Below are 15,624 nucleotides of genomic sequence, written 5' to 3'. Positions count from 1 at the left end.
TTTCTCTATTGTACATTTAGAACTAAAATTAGGACTAATTAATCACATACCATTTCCAATACTCAATTCCATATCCCAAGTATTTAAAATATTTTACTTACCAATTTATTCAATATGTATAAGAACATTTTCGTTAACATATTTATATATATTTATCTCTTTCCCTCTCGTCTTTTTCCCATGCACAAAAGTTGTTGCCGCCTCCACTTATTCCTGCTTATATAACCACGCTTTCAAAACCTTATTTTTTTTAATGTAAAATTTCATTTTGCCCCCTTCAAGTTTCTTTTAATATCTTAGCTACCTAAACTAATAAACCTTTGGGCGTGGGCCACTCAAATGAGATGGACCCAACAAATCTCCCTTTCAGATCATATAGGGGACACAACCAAGCCCATTTTCTACATACAATGTTTCAACTTCTCCTTAGGCAATTACTTTGTCATCATATCTGATCTATTCTCTATTGTATGAATCTTCTCAAGCTACATCTATTTCTTCTCAAGCACGTTTTGTATCCAATGATATCTCACATCAATATACTTAGATTTCAAATGATATGTCAATTTCTTTTCCAAGTGAATGGTACTATGACTGTCGCAGTACACAATATAGTTGTCTTGTTTCACACCTAACTATTGGAGGAAAATTTTCATTCATAAGGTTTTTTTTGCAACTTTTAGTGATTACAATTTACTCTGCTTCAGTAGTAGACAAATAAACACACTACTGAAGCTTAGATTGGCATCAAATTGTTTTTCTTACAAAAGTGAGCAAATATTTTGATAGGAATTTTCTAGAATCAGCATCTCTTGCCATATTTGTGTACATATGTAACTCAGGTTTATCACCACCAAAACATAAACATGCCTTGGAAGTGAACGAGATCACTCATTACTATTCAAGGAGGTACACTAACTTGTGTATGGTATTAGCAAAATGGCAGCAAAGTTTGAGAACTTCTCGTTGTGCAAAATGAAGATACGAGCAATTTTAAGGAGAAATAATTGCTTAGAAGCAATTGGAGAAAGATCTGCAAAAATCACTAATGATAAGTGAAATGAGATAGATGGCAGTTGTTGATCTACACCTGGCACTTGCACATGGGGTACTATCTAGTGTGGTAGAAGAAAAGACGGCGAAGAGTATTTGAGATATTCTCACAAAACTGTACGAGACCAAGTCGCTACAAAATAAGATCTTCTTAGAAAGGAGACTTTATACTCTTCGAATGGGGGAGACCACAATTGTAACTGACCATATCAAAACTTTAAAAACTCTATTTTCACAACTTATGACGTTGAGGCATAAAATAGAGGAAACCGAACGTGCGGAGCTTCTACTTCAAAGTCTTCTCGGCTCGTATGATCAACTCATCATCAACCTAATGAATAATATCTTCACAGAGTACATAGTCTTCGATGATGTTACAGCCTTTATATTAGAAGAAGAGAGTAGGCGCAAGAATGAGGAAGACGTGCAAACAAGTTCGCAGCAAGCGGAAGCACTAATAATGATGAGAGGGAGATTAACATAACGTGGCACCCGTGGGAGTTACAATCATGGTATATCAATGTCAGGAATTAAGAAGAAGATCAGATGCTACAAATGTAGCAAAATGGGGTATGTTAAGAAAGATTATTGGAGTAACCAAAAGAGAGGAGAATGTAAAGATCTTGAGTCATCAAATGTTCATGGGTGTGTAGCAAGTACCTCAGATGATAGTGACGTTTTATACAGTGAGGCAGCAATGGTTACAGAAGGCAGAAAATAACTATTTGACGTCTGGTTTATAGACTCAGAAGCTACTTAGCACATGAACTATCGGAGAGAATGGTTCCCCAAATATGAACCTATCTTAGGAGGATCGTATATATAAGTGATGATCATGCCTCGGAGATCGTTGGTATTGGTACTGTCAAAATAAAAATGTTTGATGGTATAGTTCGCACTATTTAGAAGGTACGACATGTTAAAGGCCTGAAGAAAAATCTATTGTTTTTAGGACAAATAGATAGTCTTGGCTGCAAGACTCATGTGGAAAATGTGATCATTAAGATTGTTAGAGGTGTGCTTGTATTGATGAAAGCAAAAAAGATCAATGCCAATTTATTCGTCCTTAAAGGTGAAATACTAGAGGAAGCTTATACGTGTGTCGTGTCAAATAGAGAAGAATCGACGATGATGTGGTATCTCAAACTTGGCCACATGTCGGAACAAGATTTGAAAATTCTCTCTGAACGGAAGTTGCTTTCGGGGCTCAAATCGGTAAGCTTATCATTTTGCGAGGACTGTTTTACAAGTAAGCCGCATAGATTGAAGTTCAATAGATCTGACACTAGAAATAAGTGCATTCTAGACTTGGTTCATTCTGATGTTTGAGAATCGCCGAATAAGTCCCTAAGAGGTGCAAAGTATATGATAACTTTCATTGATGATTATTTTAGGAAATGTTGGGTGTATCAAATAAAAAAAAAGTTATATATATTTCTAGTATTCAAGGAGTACAAAACATTAAGTGTTTGAGGATACAAAATGGTGAAGAGTATACAAACGGTGAATTTCTTGCATTTTATAAGCAAGAAGGTATTCAAAGATAGTTCATAGTGGCAAACACTCTTTAACAGAATGGAGTGGTAGAGCGGATGAACAGAACTCTTATAGAAAAGATAAGAGCCATGTTGAGGACTACTGGTCTACCAAACTCATTTTTGGTAGAAGTAGCCAGAACCACTTGTTATGTGGTGAATCGATTGTCATCCATAGCAATTAGGTTGAAAACACCGATGTAGATGTGGATTGGGAAGCCAACTAATTAATCTTGTTTGCACACATTTGGATGTCCTATGTACGTGTTGTACAATGCCTAAGAAAGAACAAAACTGGATCCAAAATTCAGGAGATGTATCTTCTTAGGGTATGTTGATGGAGTAAAGGGGTATCGTCTGTGGGATTCCACTGTCCACAAGATTGTCATCAGTAAAGATGTTATCTTTGTAGAAGGTCAAATATAAAGGAAAGATAGGGATGATAGCACTATAAAAGAAATGTCTGAGACTATACCGGTATATATGAAAAATAATATGAAAAAAGAAGATTCAGATTCTTTTGAAGCAGCACCAGAGCATAAAGCATAAGAACTAGTCGAGTTCGAAGCTACAAAAGTTCATCAGTCAACTCGAGAGAGACGACCACCGGTGTGTCACTCGGAGTATGTTACAGAGATCAATGTTGCATATTATCGTCTAACAGAGGATGAAGACCATCAAATTTTCATGAAGCTTTAAACGGCTCAAATGTTGCTTTATGGATGATAACAATGCAGGAATGAATCTTTGTAATAGAATAAGACATAGGAACTTGTACTACTACCATATGGTAAAAAAGCCATTGGTAACAAATGGATCTATAAGATCAAGTGTAATGGCAATGATCAAGTAGAGAGGTATCGTGCAAGATTGATGATAAAATGATATGCTCAGAATGAAGGCATTTTTGAACGAGATATTTTCTCCAGTAGTTCGACTTACGATAGTGAGAATAGTCCTGATAATGTGTGCTGCATTTGACCTATATCTAGAGCAGTTAAATGTGAAAACTGTATTTCTTTGTGGAGAATTTGAAGAAGAGATTTATATACTCCAACCAGAAGGTTTTGCTGAAACATGTAAGGAGAACTTGGTCTGCAGATTGAACAAATCTCTTTATGGTCTTAAATAGGCGCCGAGGTGTTGGTATAAGAGATTTGATTCCTTCATCATGAGCTTTGGATACAACAGACGTAGTTCAGACCATTATGCATACTACAAGAGGTTTGAGGATAATGATTTTATCATTTACTATTATATGTGGATGACATGTTGGTAGCAAGCCTCAACAAAGATCGAGTCCAAGAATTAAAGGCACAATTAGCTAGAGAGTTTGAAATGAAGGACTTGGGACCAGCAAGCAAGATTCTAGAGATACAAATTCACCGAGATAGAAATAACAAGAAGATTTAGCTTTCTTAGAAGAATTACTTGAAGAAAATCTTACGGCGCTTTAACATGTAAGATTGTAAACCAATTTCTACCCCGCTTCTTATTAATTTCAAATTATCCTCAAGTATGTGTCCTCGCAATGAAGCCGAGAGGAAATAGATGTTTCACGTACTGTATGCATCAGTAGTGGGAAGTTTGATGTTTGCTATAATATGCACAAGAACAGATATTGCACAAGCAGAGAGAATGGTGAGTAGGTATATGGTGAATCCTAGTGAAGAGCATTGGAAAACTGTGAAGAGGATTCTAAGATACATCAGAGGATCCTCGAATGTTGCATTATGTTATGGAGGATCAAAGTTTACTGTCAAGGGCTATATGGATTCAGATTTTGCAGGAGACCTTAAAAAATGAAATCCATTACTGGTTATGTGTTTACACTTGTAGGAGGAGCTGTAAGCTGGATTTCAAAACTTTAGACTGTTGTGGCTTTATCTATAATAGAAACAGAATATATGGTAGCTACACAAGTTGGTAAGGAAGTTATTTGAATACAAAGGTTATTAGAGGAGCTCGGGCACAGACAAGGAATGCAACCTTTCATTCCAAGACAAAACACATAAGGGTACAATACCACTTTGTTCGAGAAGTAGTGGAGGACGGAGGTGTGGATTTACAGAAAACCCATACCAAGGAGAACCTAGCAAACGTTTTAACCAAGCCAATCAATGCTAACAAGTTTGTATAGAGTAGATTCTCTTGTGGCCTAGCAGAGACGTAAGCAATATGATAATGACGAAGAAGAAAGGATGGTGTGGAGACATTATTGGTTCTCAATCAAGTCTCCAAGTGGGAGAATTGTTGAACATGTGCATACATGTGGCAAATAATTGCATGTGACTAGCATGCAACTTTTTGACTCTTGGCATAAAGTTGTTGAGTAAGTAGGAAATAAAGGTAAGTGGGAGGGATCAACTTTTGACTTTGGCACTAAAGTGGAAAAGTTGGGTGGAAATTTAAATTATTTTAATGCCCACTATTGTTGATTTTTTGGCATGGCTTGGCCTATAAATAGAGGCCTCATTTGCCCTCTTCATTCATCCCATTTTCTCTAATTCAAGTGAGAGTGCCAAGAGATGTAAGTTGAGAGTGTTGAGAGCTTTGAGCTCTAGTTCTAGTGTTTTGAGAGTTTGAGTATATTGGGGTTTTGGGTTGTGAGACAAAATATTACAATACTTATAACTCCTTTTCACTAGTAAAATATTTTTTTCTGTTTTTGCCTATGGAAGTAGGCTAAAAGCCGAACCACGTATATTCTTATGTCCCTGTGTGATTATTATTTATCAATTTCACTTTAGCTGCGTGTCTACTGCACCCTCAAATTTTCAATAGTAACAATAAAACATTTCTGCTACATATTGTTCAAGAGCAAAATATACTAAAATATGGTTTGCCAATGACATTTTCACCTATAAACCCTAAAAAGGGCGTTATTTGTTAGTCCATTGATTTAAACATCAAATTTGAAGTTGTAAAAACTAGTGTGCTATCCACAATATGGAAGCTTGACAATTTTGATGCAGCATTGGGGTAGTGGTTTGTGATAATTGAGGGAGTTGAAGGAAATCCTGGCCCATAAACTACGAGAAATTGGTTCAGGATTGAGAAGTTTTATGGTGATTACAGGCTTGTTTTTTGTCCTTTGGTTTGTAAGTTTTGCAAAGTTTTATGCAGCAATGTTGGCATTTTTATGAATGATGGGGTGCAGCATCTGGCTCAGAGTGATGTCCCATTCAATGTTATTTTTCTAAAGGCTTGAAGATGGAGCTGCTGAACAAAAGCTTGAGGATAAAAATAAAGCTTGTTATGTTTTTACCTTATGCGCATCTGAACGTCTATAGAATGATGCTTTGCTAAATGAATAAAAGTTGTAACAATAAGAATTAATTAATGTTTGCATGCTTGTTCATGAATAACAGTTTAGAGTTGTCTTCATCATGTTGTTATTTTGGTTAACTTATCATTTTCCTGTTTAGGTTGTGTAGAGGATAAGATCTTTGTTATAATTCAGAAGCCAAGTTAAAATAATAATTAACTTATCGTGGGAGTGGAGCTATATATCGTTACTCAAGCCTTCCCAGCCATGTGATCTAAAGACTAACTAATCAGCCTATGATCAATCTACCAAACACTAGAAATCAATTTTCGTTCTAACATATAGGAAATCGAATTAAGAACAAGCAAGAGTTCTTAGTTACTTCCACACCACTCATTTTCAATCAATCTCCAGAAAAAGTTATAAAACAAATTTCACTGAACGAAGCACTCTTGCAAATCAATTTTTGCAAGTATTTGAGACATAAAAAGGAAATTAACCAATTAAAATAAAATAATTTAGGAATAATGATTGATTAGTAAAGATTGAGTCAATCAATCTTTATTTATTTGACAATCGATCTTTCCAAATCAATAATTAAGATAGAGACAAATAATTGTGTAACTAATTTTTTTGTTTCCATCAATATGGACCAAATCTTGTCTCGGTTGTACATTAACTAAAATTAGGATTAATTAATCCCAAACCATTTCTAATACTCAGTCCCATATCCCAAGTATTTAAAATATTTTAATTAACAATTTATTCAACATCTATAAGAACATTTTCGTCAACATATTTATAAATATTTAATTTAAAAATTCAACTAACATCCCAAAAGACATTCAATGAATATTTCTATCACATTATTTTCTCTACGATAAGGAAAGAAGCTCTACGGAAGGAAGAAACTTGGAGACTTGAATTGCTTGATGGTATTGATCCACCGGTGTCGGCAGAGTACTTTTCTAACCATCATGACATTTAATTAGTAATAAAATTTTTATGCTTTAAATTCACTGGGTCCTTAGAGGCTGCATATTTATTACAATTTGTAATTGTTCTTTTACCATCCATATGGCTGGAGATACATTTGATTGTATTTAATTAATTAAAAAAATGAATTACGTACAACATTCAAAGTCAAACGGCTGATGGTGTCGGCTTGTAAGGGATGGCAAAATTCTGATCTTTTAAGATTTGCATCTAGATTCACAAAAAAAGGTGGATTCAAATACTGGTAATATTTGTACGAATTGCGGACCGATTTTTTAGACATCTAGATCCACATAATAAATTCAACTATAATTTAAAATTTAACGAATTTATCAAAAAATTTAAATTAAAATCCAATTATAATTCAACAAAAAATAATTCAACACATAGAATAACATACAACAACACCATGGATCCACAAATAAAAATACACCATAAATTTACATATAAAAATACTGCAACATAAATCAAATATAAAAAATAATATAAATCCAAGTTTAACACCAATACAAATCCATAAATGAAATCACCAAATCCACATAGATTCCATTAAAAACCATCACAAACAAAGAAACCACCATAAAATCCACATGGGTTTTATTTTTTCACTTAAAAATATTTTTTCATTTAATAAATAAATAAATTAAAAAAATAACGCAGATCCAGATATCTAGTTTTTTAAATGCACTTGCATCCAGATCTACACCAGAATCCGTATAGATTTTCAATTTTAATATCGAGACTTTCATTTTTTAATGCACAGATCAGATTTTTCCCTATCCAGATCTTCCAAATCTTTGCAAATCTCTACTGGACTCGAAATTTTTTAACATCTCTACTAGTGTGGACGTGGACCTGGTCATGTTTAGATAAGGTTTTAGTGATTAGAGATTTTAGTCTTTTTTCCCTTTTTTTTAATTGTAGAGGGTTGGGTAAAATTTAAATCAAATTTTTAATATATGATTTCTCAAAATTCGAGCTAAACTAATTAAATAAAATTATTTAAAAACCACTCTGGTAGTATTTTTTTTTCTTTTTTATGTTTCAGTTACAAATTTAAAGAAAAATAGTAGGAAAAAATAGTAGAAAGGTTTGGGATCCCAAGATACATCCTAATCTGTCCAAAAAAAGTTAGGACCAATTTCATTTCCTAATTCTCATCGATCTCTAATTGGTCTTAGATCATATAGATTGAATACATTCACGCTTGTATGGAATCCCAGTTGATAAACTTGTCTTAGATCTTTCCATCTTATTGGATGTGGACAATAATAATCTACCTATGATAAATCTACCACAAGAAAAGATCAAGGAAAACCTGAAAAAACTGGTGTGGTTCAATCGATGATGTTTTGGAAAAAAAAGTGGTAAAGGAAGTTCTAATTGAGTGACTCCACAATAGCTAAAGCTTTTATTCTTAATAACAATTATAAATTTATAATCCCTCATGGTCTCTTCACGCTAGATATAATCAACAACATGCAGTTCCATTGTTCCCACATTTATAGAGAAGGCAATCTTGTGGCTGATACTTTGACTAATATAGACTTAAATTGAGTGAATCTGACGTGGTGGAATGATCCTCCTCAGTTCATGATACGCCTCAGTTCATGATACGCCTCCTAAAAAGGATGAGTAGAGATTACACCATTATTGTTTTTCTTAACTTTAATTCTTGTGATTTTTGTACCTTTCTCCTGTTTTTCTTTGATAAAGCTTTACGCATTTATGTAAAAAAATAAATAAATTGTTAATTGCAATTGCATCAGAACCAAAATGCAATTTCTTTACTTGCAGGAGTTATATATGATATATAATGACCTTCACTCATATACATAGAACTAAAGCACATGATATGAAGTACGCTATTTTAAAATGATTGTCAAAGCTTGCTAGCTGAGCTTATTGTCTTCAAAATATATCCTAATAATTTAATTTTGTTGGCTTCGAAATGGCCTTCTGAAGTTTTCTGTAAGCTTTTTAACAACGCAAAAACCCCATGAACCAAAATTGAAAATCATCCACAGTCACTACTCCAATGTGGTTTTGCTCAGGCTTGTTCACATTCTCACTTTTGTAGATACTTTTGATCTTCTTTATTGGTCTCAACACTTGTAAATGTGAATTATCTAGTAAAATTTCCATTAAATTTAATTCCAGTTAATAGAAAAATCAATGCCTATTAAGAGATGAGATCTCTACCCTATCACAGTGGATAAGACACAGTTAATGAATTGGTCCATACAGAGACTTTAAAGAAGGCTCTTGCCACTAGGCCGAAAGGTCTTCCAACACAATTGACAGCAATACTCCTAAAGTTTAGAAAAATTATCATATAGATATCGTAAATTTTTAATAAATAGACACTAATACTTTTTAAGTACAATAATTAAAATTTGACTTCAATTTTTTAATAAATACAAATATAATATAAGTAGCTTAATTTGTCTAGTAGGCTAATAATATTAGGCATTTTTACATTTATTTTAATATTATATCTTGTTTTATCACAAAGTATTAGAATAAACTTTCAAGTTCATAGAGCCAAATAGAATTATGGTCAAAATACGATTTTGATGTACTTTATTAAAAACTTAAAGGTTCTCATGACGATTCCCTAAACTTTGGGGAGCACAATTGTCCTTTTTCTAAAAATTTATTAATTTTAAACTAAGAGCTCTTTAGAAAACAAAAAGCTAACTAGGATCACAAAAAAAATAAAAATAAAATAAAAAAACTACTTTTTTACCATTATACACCTTATTAGATGATAGTCATGTGTCGGTCACTAAAACATGTGTCAAAAAATTTTTGATGATAATTTATATATGTCATAGATTTTATGATGTATTATGTGTAATAGATTTGTTATTTTCATATGACAATTGTCTATCATAATATTGTCCATCCATAAATAATATATGTTATATAAAATTAAATATTTGATTGCAATTGATATTATATAATTTAAAATGATAGACTTTTAGTTTGGTGGGAATTTATAAATTATATTGGTCGGAATCCAAATTAGTGTGGAAATTATTAGATAGGTGACGGTGGAAGAGAAAAAAGTTTTTAATTAGATCAAGCTTTATTGGAACTGTTCCATGATAGAACACTACTAATGACCGTACGATCATAAAAATAAATATTATTATAACTTTTTCTTTTCTTTCTTTCTTTCTTTCTTTCTTTCTTTTTTTTTTTTTGTTAGAAGTTTTAATTACCATACAACCATCCTTATTCATTGACCATGACTCACTATTGAGCTCAAACTTTTTAGTTATGCTCAACAAACCTTTGGATTATATTATAATTAAATAGGTTTTCTTTTTTTTATTTTTCTTCAACTACTCAAGGCTTTTTTCTGTTGTTTAAATGTTAGAACAAGAAATCTTTTGGTGAAAACTATCACCTATAATCTAAAACCATTCATTTTATATAACTAAGAATCAATAACAAAATAAGGAAAAGTGAACCTGAATCTATAATACTAAATTACTCTCTATGGTTGTGGTTTGCCTTCCAATTCAATACGTTCTCCTAGAGAATCCTTTAATTTTTTTTGCGCTCTCTCTCTGATGATAGGATGTCAAAAAAAATAAAATGATACATGTGACCTAGAGACCATAACCATTTATATAGATAACTTTTTCTATTATCTTCAGGTATTCCTATTTCAACCAGTCGTAAAAATAGAAATTATCTTTAAGTCTCTACATATTAAAGGTCTCACCTTATCAGATATATTAAAGCTCATATTACTGTAGACCTTAATAGATCACTTTTAATTGGGCTTAACCATATATAACAATCCGCAACACATAAGTATTCATATATAATCCCAACATTAGATTAAGGATCTAATAATGCTAGATTAAAAAATTCGACAATCTCTCATTTGGGCTATATATGTAACCTTATAATTAAGCTTTGTAAAAATAACTGTATGAGCTCAACATTACTATTATTATCGAAATGTATCTATAATCAATAAGGTCTATCAATTATACCAATATAGGATCAAAGGCGACATTCGTTACAACTATTATAACTCGATTCATAAATAGTCACTATGCCTAGAACTAAAAGACATGGATTATAATGTGGATGTGTAGCATAGAATTTCATGCAATGTGGACTTAACATGCTTATTTTCAACTGGTTTACCTTAAACCTCAGTGAGATCAAAGCATATTAAAATTAGAGTGTGAATAAACCAAAACTTTATTTCTATAGAAAATAACATGAAATATCCATAAACTGAAATAACTGAAAAATGGCTATATTATATGAGAATCTAAAATCACAATCTCCAACTAAACTAAATATCCTCTAATAACATGACACCCATACGAATAGTGTGCTCATGAAGCATCTTGGGTGGCAATACCTTAATAAGTGGATCCGCAATCATAGAGTTTGTGCTCACATACTCTATACACAACTGCACATTCTGAATTCTTTCTTTAACAACTATGAACATGATGTCTATATACTTTGACTTCGTCAAGCTCTTGTTATTGTTGGAATAAGGCATTATTGACTTATTGCCACAAGATAACTTGAGTTATTTATCAATATCATTTACTATTCGTAGTCCCATAAGAAAATTTTGCAGCCACATTCTATGATTAGATGCTACATAACATATTATGAACTCTGTTGCCATTGTTGAAGAGGCTGCAAGAGACTATTTACCATTCTTCCAAGAGACAACAACCCCAACTAGTAGATAGATGTAGTCTGATGTGGACTTCATACTATCTTGGCATCCAGCAAAATTAGAGTCGATATACCCGATGATCTCAATCTAATCTAGCCTTCGATCCGATATTTGAACATGTAGCCTTTTGTTTTTTGTAAGTACCGCAAGACCTATTTCACCGCTTTCCAATAGTCTACTCTTAGATTACTTAGGTATCTCCTAAACATCCTAGTAGCGTATGCAATATCCAATCGCGTACAAACTTGAATACATATTAGACTTCTTACTACTGATACATAAGGAATCTTCTGCATTTCTTTCACCTCAAAGCACTGATTGAGACAAAACACGTTGCCTTAGCCACATGGGTATCACTTGGTTTGCAATCTTGCATGCCATATCTCTTGAGAATCGTTTTGATATAACTCTTTTGTGATAATACAAGAATACATTACGAGCGATCCAAATGTATCTGTATGGCTAATACGAAATAGGCTCACCAAGATCTTTCGTCTTAAAATTTTTAGCTAGAAAATTTTTAATGTCGTGAGATAAGCCTATATTATTGCTGACAAGCAAAATGTCATCGATGTATAAAACTAGAAAAATATACTTACTCACATAGAACTTATGATTTATGCAATCATTGATTAAATTCATCTTAAAATTGAATGAGATGTTCACTTAATGAAACTTGAAATATCATTGTTGAGATGCTTGCTTGAGTTCATAAATGGTTTCTTAAATTTACAAATCATATTCTTTGGGTTTCTTGACACAAAATTTCTGCTTGCACCATAGATATTCTTATAAATGTCACCATGGAGAAACACTATCTTCACATCCATTTAATTTATAAGATTGAATCCTGAAAGAGTCTTTCAAAGAAATTGGAGAGAAAGTTTCTTTATAGCCGATACCTTCGTTATGTGTAAAGCCCTTTCTGAAAAGACTCGCCTTGTACTGCTTTACATTGCCTTTCGAATCTCTCTTGGTCTTAAATATGTATTTGCAACCAATAGGTTTCGTACCTTCTGGTAATGAGATAAGATCTCATACGTCATTATCCTTCACAAACTTCATCTCCTCATTCATGCCATCAATCCACTTCTAAGAGTAAGAACTTAATTTCTATGTCTTGATAGTAATTGATCGGATTATCTTCCATCACTCCAATGTTTACCTCATTTCTCTAGTGGATCTCCTTAATAGAGTAGGTTCTTGAGATGGTAGAGTTTGTTCTTCTAGAGCAACTTCTTGTATAGGGGCATGAGACCCTGATCAATGCCAATAACACCTAAAGAAATATCAACATATCCCTATTCAAATACAAAGTCCCTAGCCATATCACACTTGCAAACTCGACATCCTTAAAGAACTGAGCATTTTCCAACTCAAAAACCAACTTAGTCGTGGAATCATAAAACTTGTACCCCCAGGATCTTTCAAAGTATCCAATAAAAATAACAACTCAACTGTTTCTCATTAGGCCTGTAAGGCCTTACCTCAGCAAGACATCCCAAACATGCAAAAGTTTTAGAATAGACTTTTTTCTCGTCTAAAGCTCGTAAGGGGATTTGATAGTCGCTTTAGTTGGAACCTTGTTAAGGATTAAAATTTAGAAAAAAAATTATAAGCCGCACGCCCTAAGTTTACATCTTATGAAATATATTACAAAAGTTTGAATTTATTTGATTTTCTACTCTAAGCTTGTAATTTATATCAATCATCCAGTAAAACGTGCACACTGCTAGAATACTTAATAGAATTTAAGTGAAATGGAAATTCTACCCTTCAATTCAATTGAATTTTTGACTTTCATAAATACTAAAATTTAATTTAGCTTTTTTTACTTAAGAAAATGAATTGGCTAAATTGATTGCGTGTCCATGAATTAAGTTAGATTGTGTAAATTTGTGAAGATAAACTGAAAAGACAAACTATAATTTTTTTTATTTAAGGAAAATATTAGAGTTTTAAGTGTATTTAATTGAATATTGATTATCACAATTTTTTTAAATTTAAACTATTATTTTATTTTGAAAACTTAAGATGAAAAGTTAAACAAATTAAAAAATTTGTAATATTTTCTATAACCGAGTAAACTTAGGGTGTACGGCTGTTAATTTCACATAATCTATTACTAAAAGACATCTCCATATGAACATAGCCAATAGATCTGCTAGTAACATGTTTTGATAATCTCTTGTATGTCTTTTTACATCTTTTTTTTTTTTTCAAATTCTTGGTGCGATTTTTATATTAAAAGACATGGCACATGTTGTGCCTCCCTAGACGTATGCTTTATCATTTCTTTGCTACTTTAATTTTTCAATAAACTCGTCACTTGACCAGGCCAACTTTAGCTAAAAAAACTTGTTCTTTTAAGAATAAACATATATACCATGCAAAACAAAATGACGAAACCATCAACAAAGACACAGGAATCAGATCTAAATTCCGTTAAATTTAGTCTAAGAGAAAAGATAAGGGTATTGACTTCTAACTTTAAACTAAAACTTTGACTTTCTCATCAAATTACGCTTTCCATAGCTTGAAATTTGTATTAAATCTTCTAATCAGGCTGTTTTGTTGGGGGGGGGGGGGGGGGGGTTACAGGACACAACGCAGAATCCGATAATCCGCTTATGTCTTATGGGCGGCCATCGGCTTCTCGAATCAGACAGTCAAATCCAACGAACATGCTGTCCGTCAATTAGGTATACTAGCCTAATTCTATAAATTTGGTCTCAAAAGGGATATTTACACACAACAACAAAAGATAAGAACAAAAACTATAACGATATAACAATGAGAAGTACGTTAGTCTTACCCTCGCTGATCCTACTCTTTGCCTTCACTGCAACGCCATTGCCGGTCAAAGGCAATGCTCAACCTGATCCGGTGCTGGACATCGCCGGTAAGCAGCTCCGAGCTGGCAGTAAGTACTACATCTTGCCCGTTACAAAGGGCAGAGGCGGCGGGCTTACACTTGCTGGCAGAGGCAACAATAAGACATGTCCCCTAGATGTTGTTCAAGAGCAGCATTCATTTAAAAATGGTTTGCCGGTAACATTTTCGCCCGTTAACCCTAAAAAAGGCGTTGTTCGTGAGTCCACTGACATAAACATCAAATTTGACGCTGCAACAAGTTGTGCGCAGTCCACAGTGTGGAAGCTTGACAATTTTGATGCGGCATTTGGGCAGTGGCTTGTGACAACTGGGGGAGTTGAAGGCAATCCCGGCCCCAGAACCATGAGAAATTGGTTTAAGATTGAGAAGTTTTTTGGTGATTACAAGCTTGTCTACTGTCCTTCGGTTTGTAATTTCTGCAGAGGTTTGTGCAGAGATGTTGGCATTTTTATTAATGGTGGGGTGCGGCGTCTGGCTTTGAGTGATATTCCGTTCAAAGTTGTGTTTAAAAAGGTTTGAAGATCGAGCTGCTGAGAGCTCCGCAAATGCTTCCAGTTAAAAATAAAGTTTGTTTTCTTTTAAGCTTGTACGCATGCTTTAATAAAAGAATAAATTAAGTTGTAATAATAAACGTTGCATCAATTTTGCATGTCTATGAATAATAAATTAGAAAATAGAACCGCGCTTCACGCGGCTTTAAAAAAAAAAATTAGTATTATCCTTTTTTCTTACTTTACACTTGTGAGATAGTGGAAGTTATAGGGAAGCTAAAGATTGCTAATGAGAGATAGTGGGGAGACTAAGAGATATATGTTATGAATATTTATATTTATTTTAATAAATTCATAACACTCCCCCTTGGATGTTCATTATAAAGAATATGTTTCATTAAAATCTTTACATAATTGTTATTATGTAATAACAATCAAATTAATCATGAGAAGATGAAAAGTCAAATTTAAAAGAAAATTTTTCTATTTATTAGATAATAGAAAATATACAAAGATGAGAAATGGTAATACCACATCACCTCCTCAAGTCCCAACTTTATATATATATATAGATACTTTTTTTCTTCAAGTGGCTATTTTGGTTCATCATTTTCCTGATTGGTGTCAACATTTTCATTTTAAATTACGAAGGAGATTAAA

General features: G+C 32.9%; 1 protein-coding gene across 1 annotated transcript in view; it reads left to right on the top strand.

Annotated features, from left to right (window-relative positions):
* The window catches only part of LOC127901477 (kunitz trypsin inhibitor 5-like), a 32,324-nt gene extending 17,209 nt beyond the window's left edge, over positions 1 to 15,115 (top strand). Inside the window, exon 2 of the mRNA XM_052438880.1 lies at positions 14,987 to 15,115. Within this exon, the coding sequence (XP_052294840.1) occupies positions 14,987 to 14,992 (6 nt within the window). The 3' untranslated portion in view covers positions 14,993 to 15,115. The remainder of the gene's footprint in view (positions 1 to 14,986) is intronic.
* The last annotated feature ends 509 nt before the right edge of the window (positions 15,116 to 15,624 follow it).

Source organism: Citrus sinensis, chromosome 3, assembly GCF_022201045.2.
Source record: "Citrus sinensis cultivar Valencia sweet orange chromosome 3, DVS_A1.0, whole genome shotgun sequence".
NCBI classification, from domain to species: Eukaryota; Viridiplantae; Streptophyta; class Magnoliopsida; order Sapindales; family Rutaceae; genus Citrus; species Citrus sinensis.
Note: the sequence above shows the minus strand (reverse complement) of the source record. Positions and strands in the feature narration are given on the sequence as shown.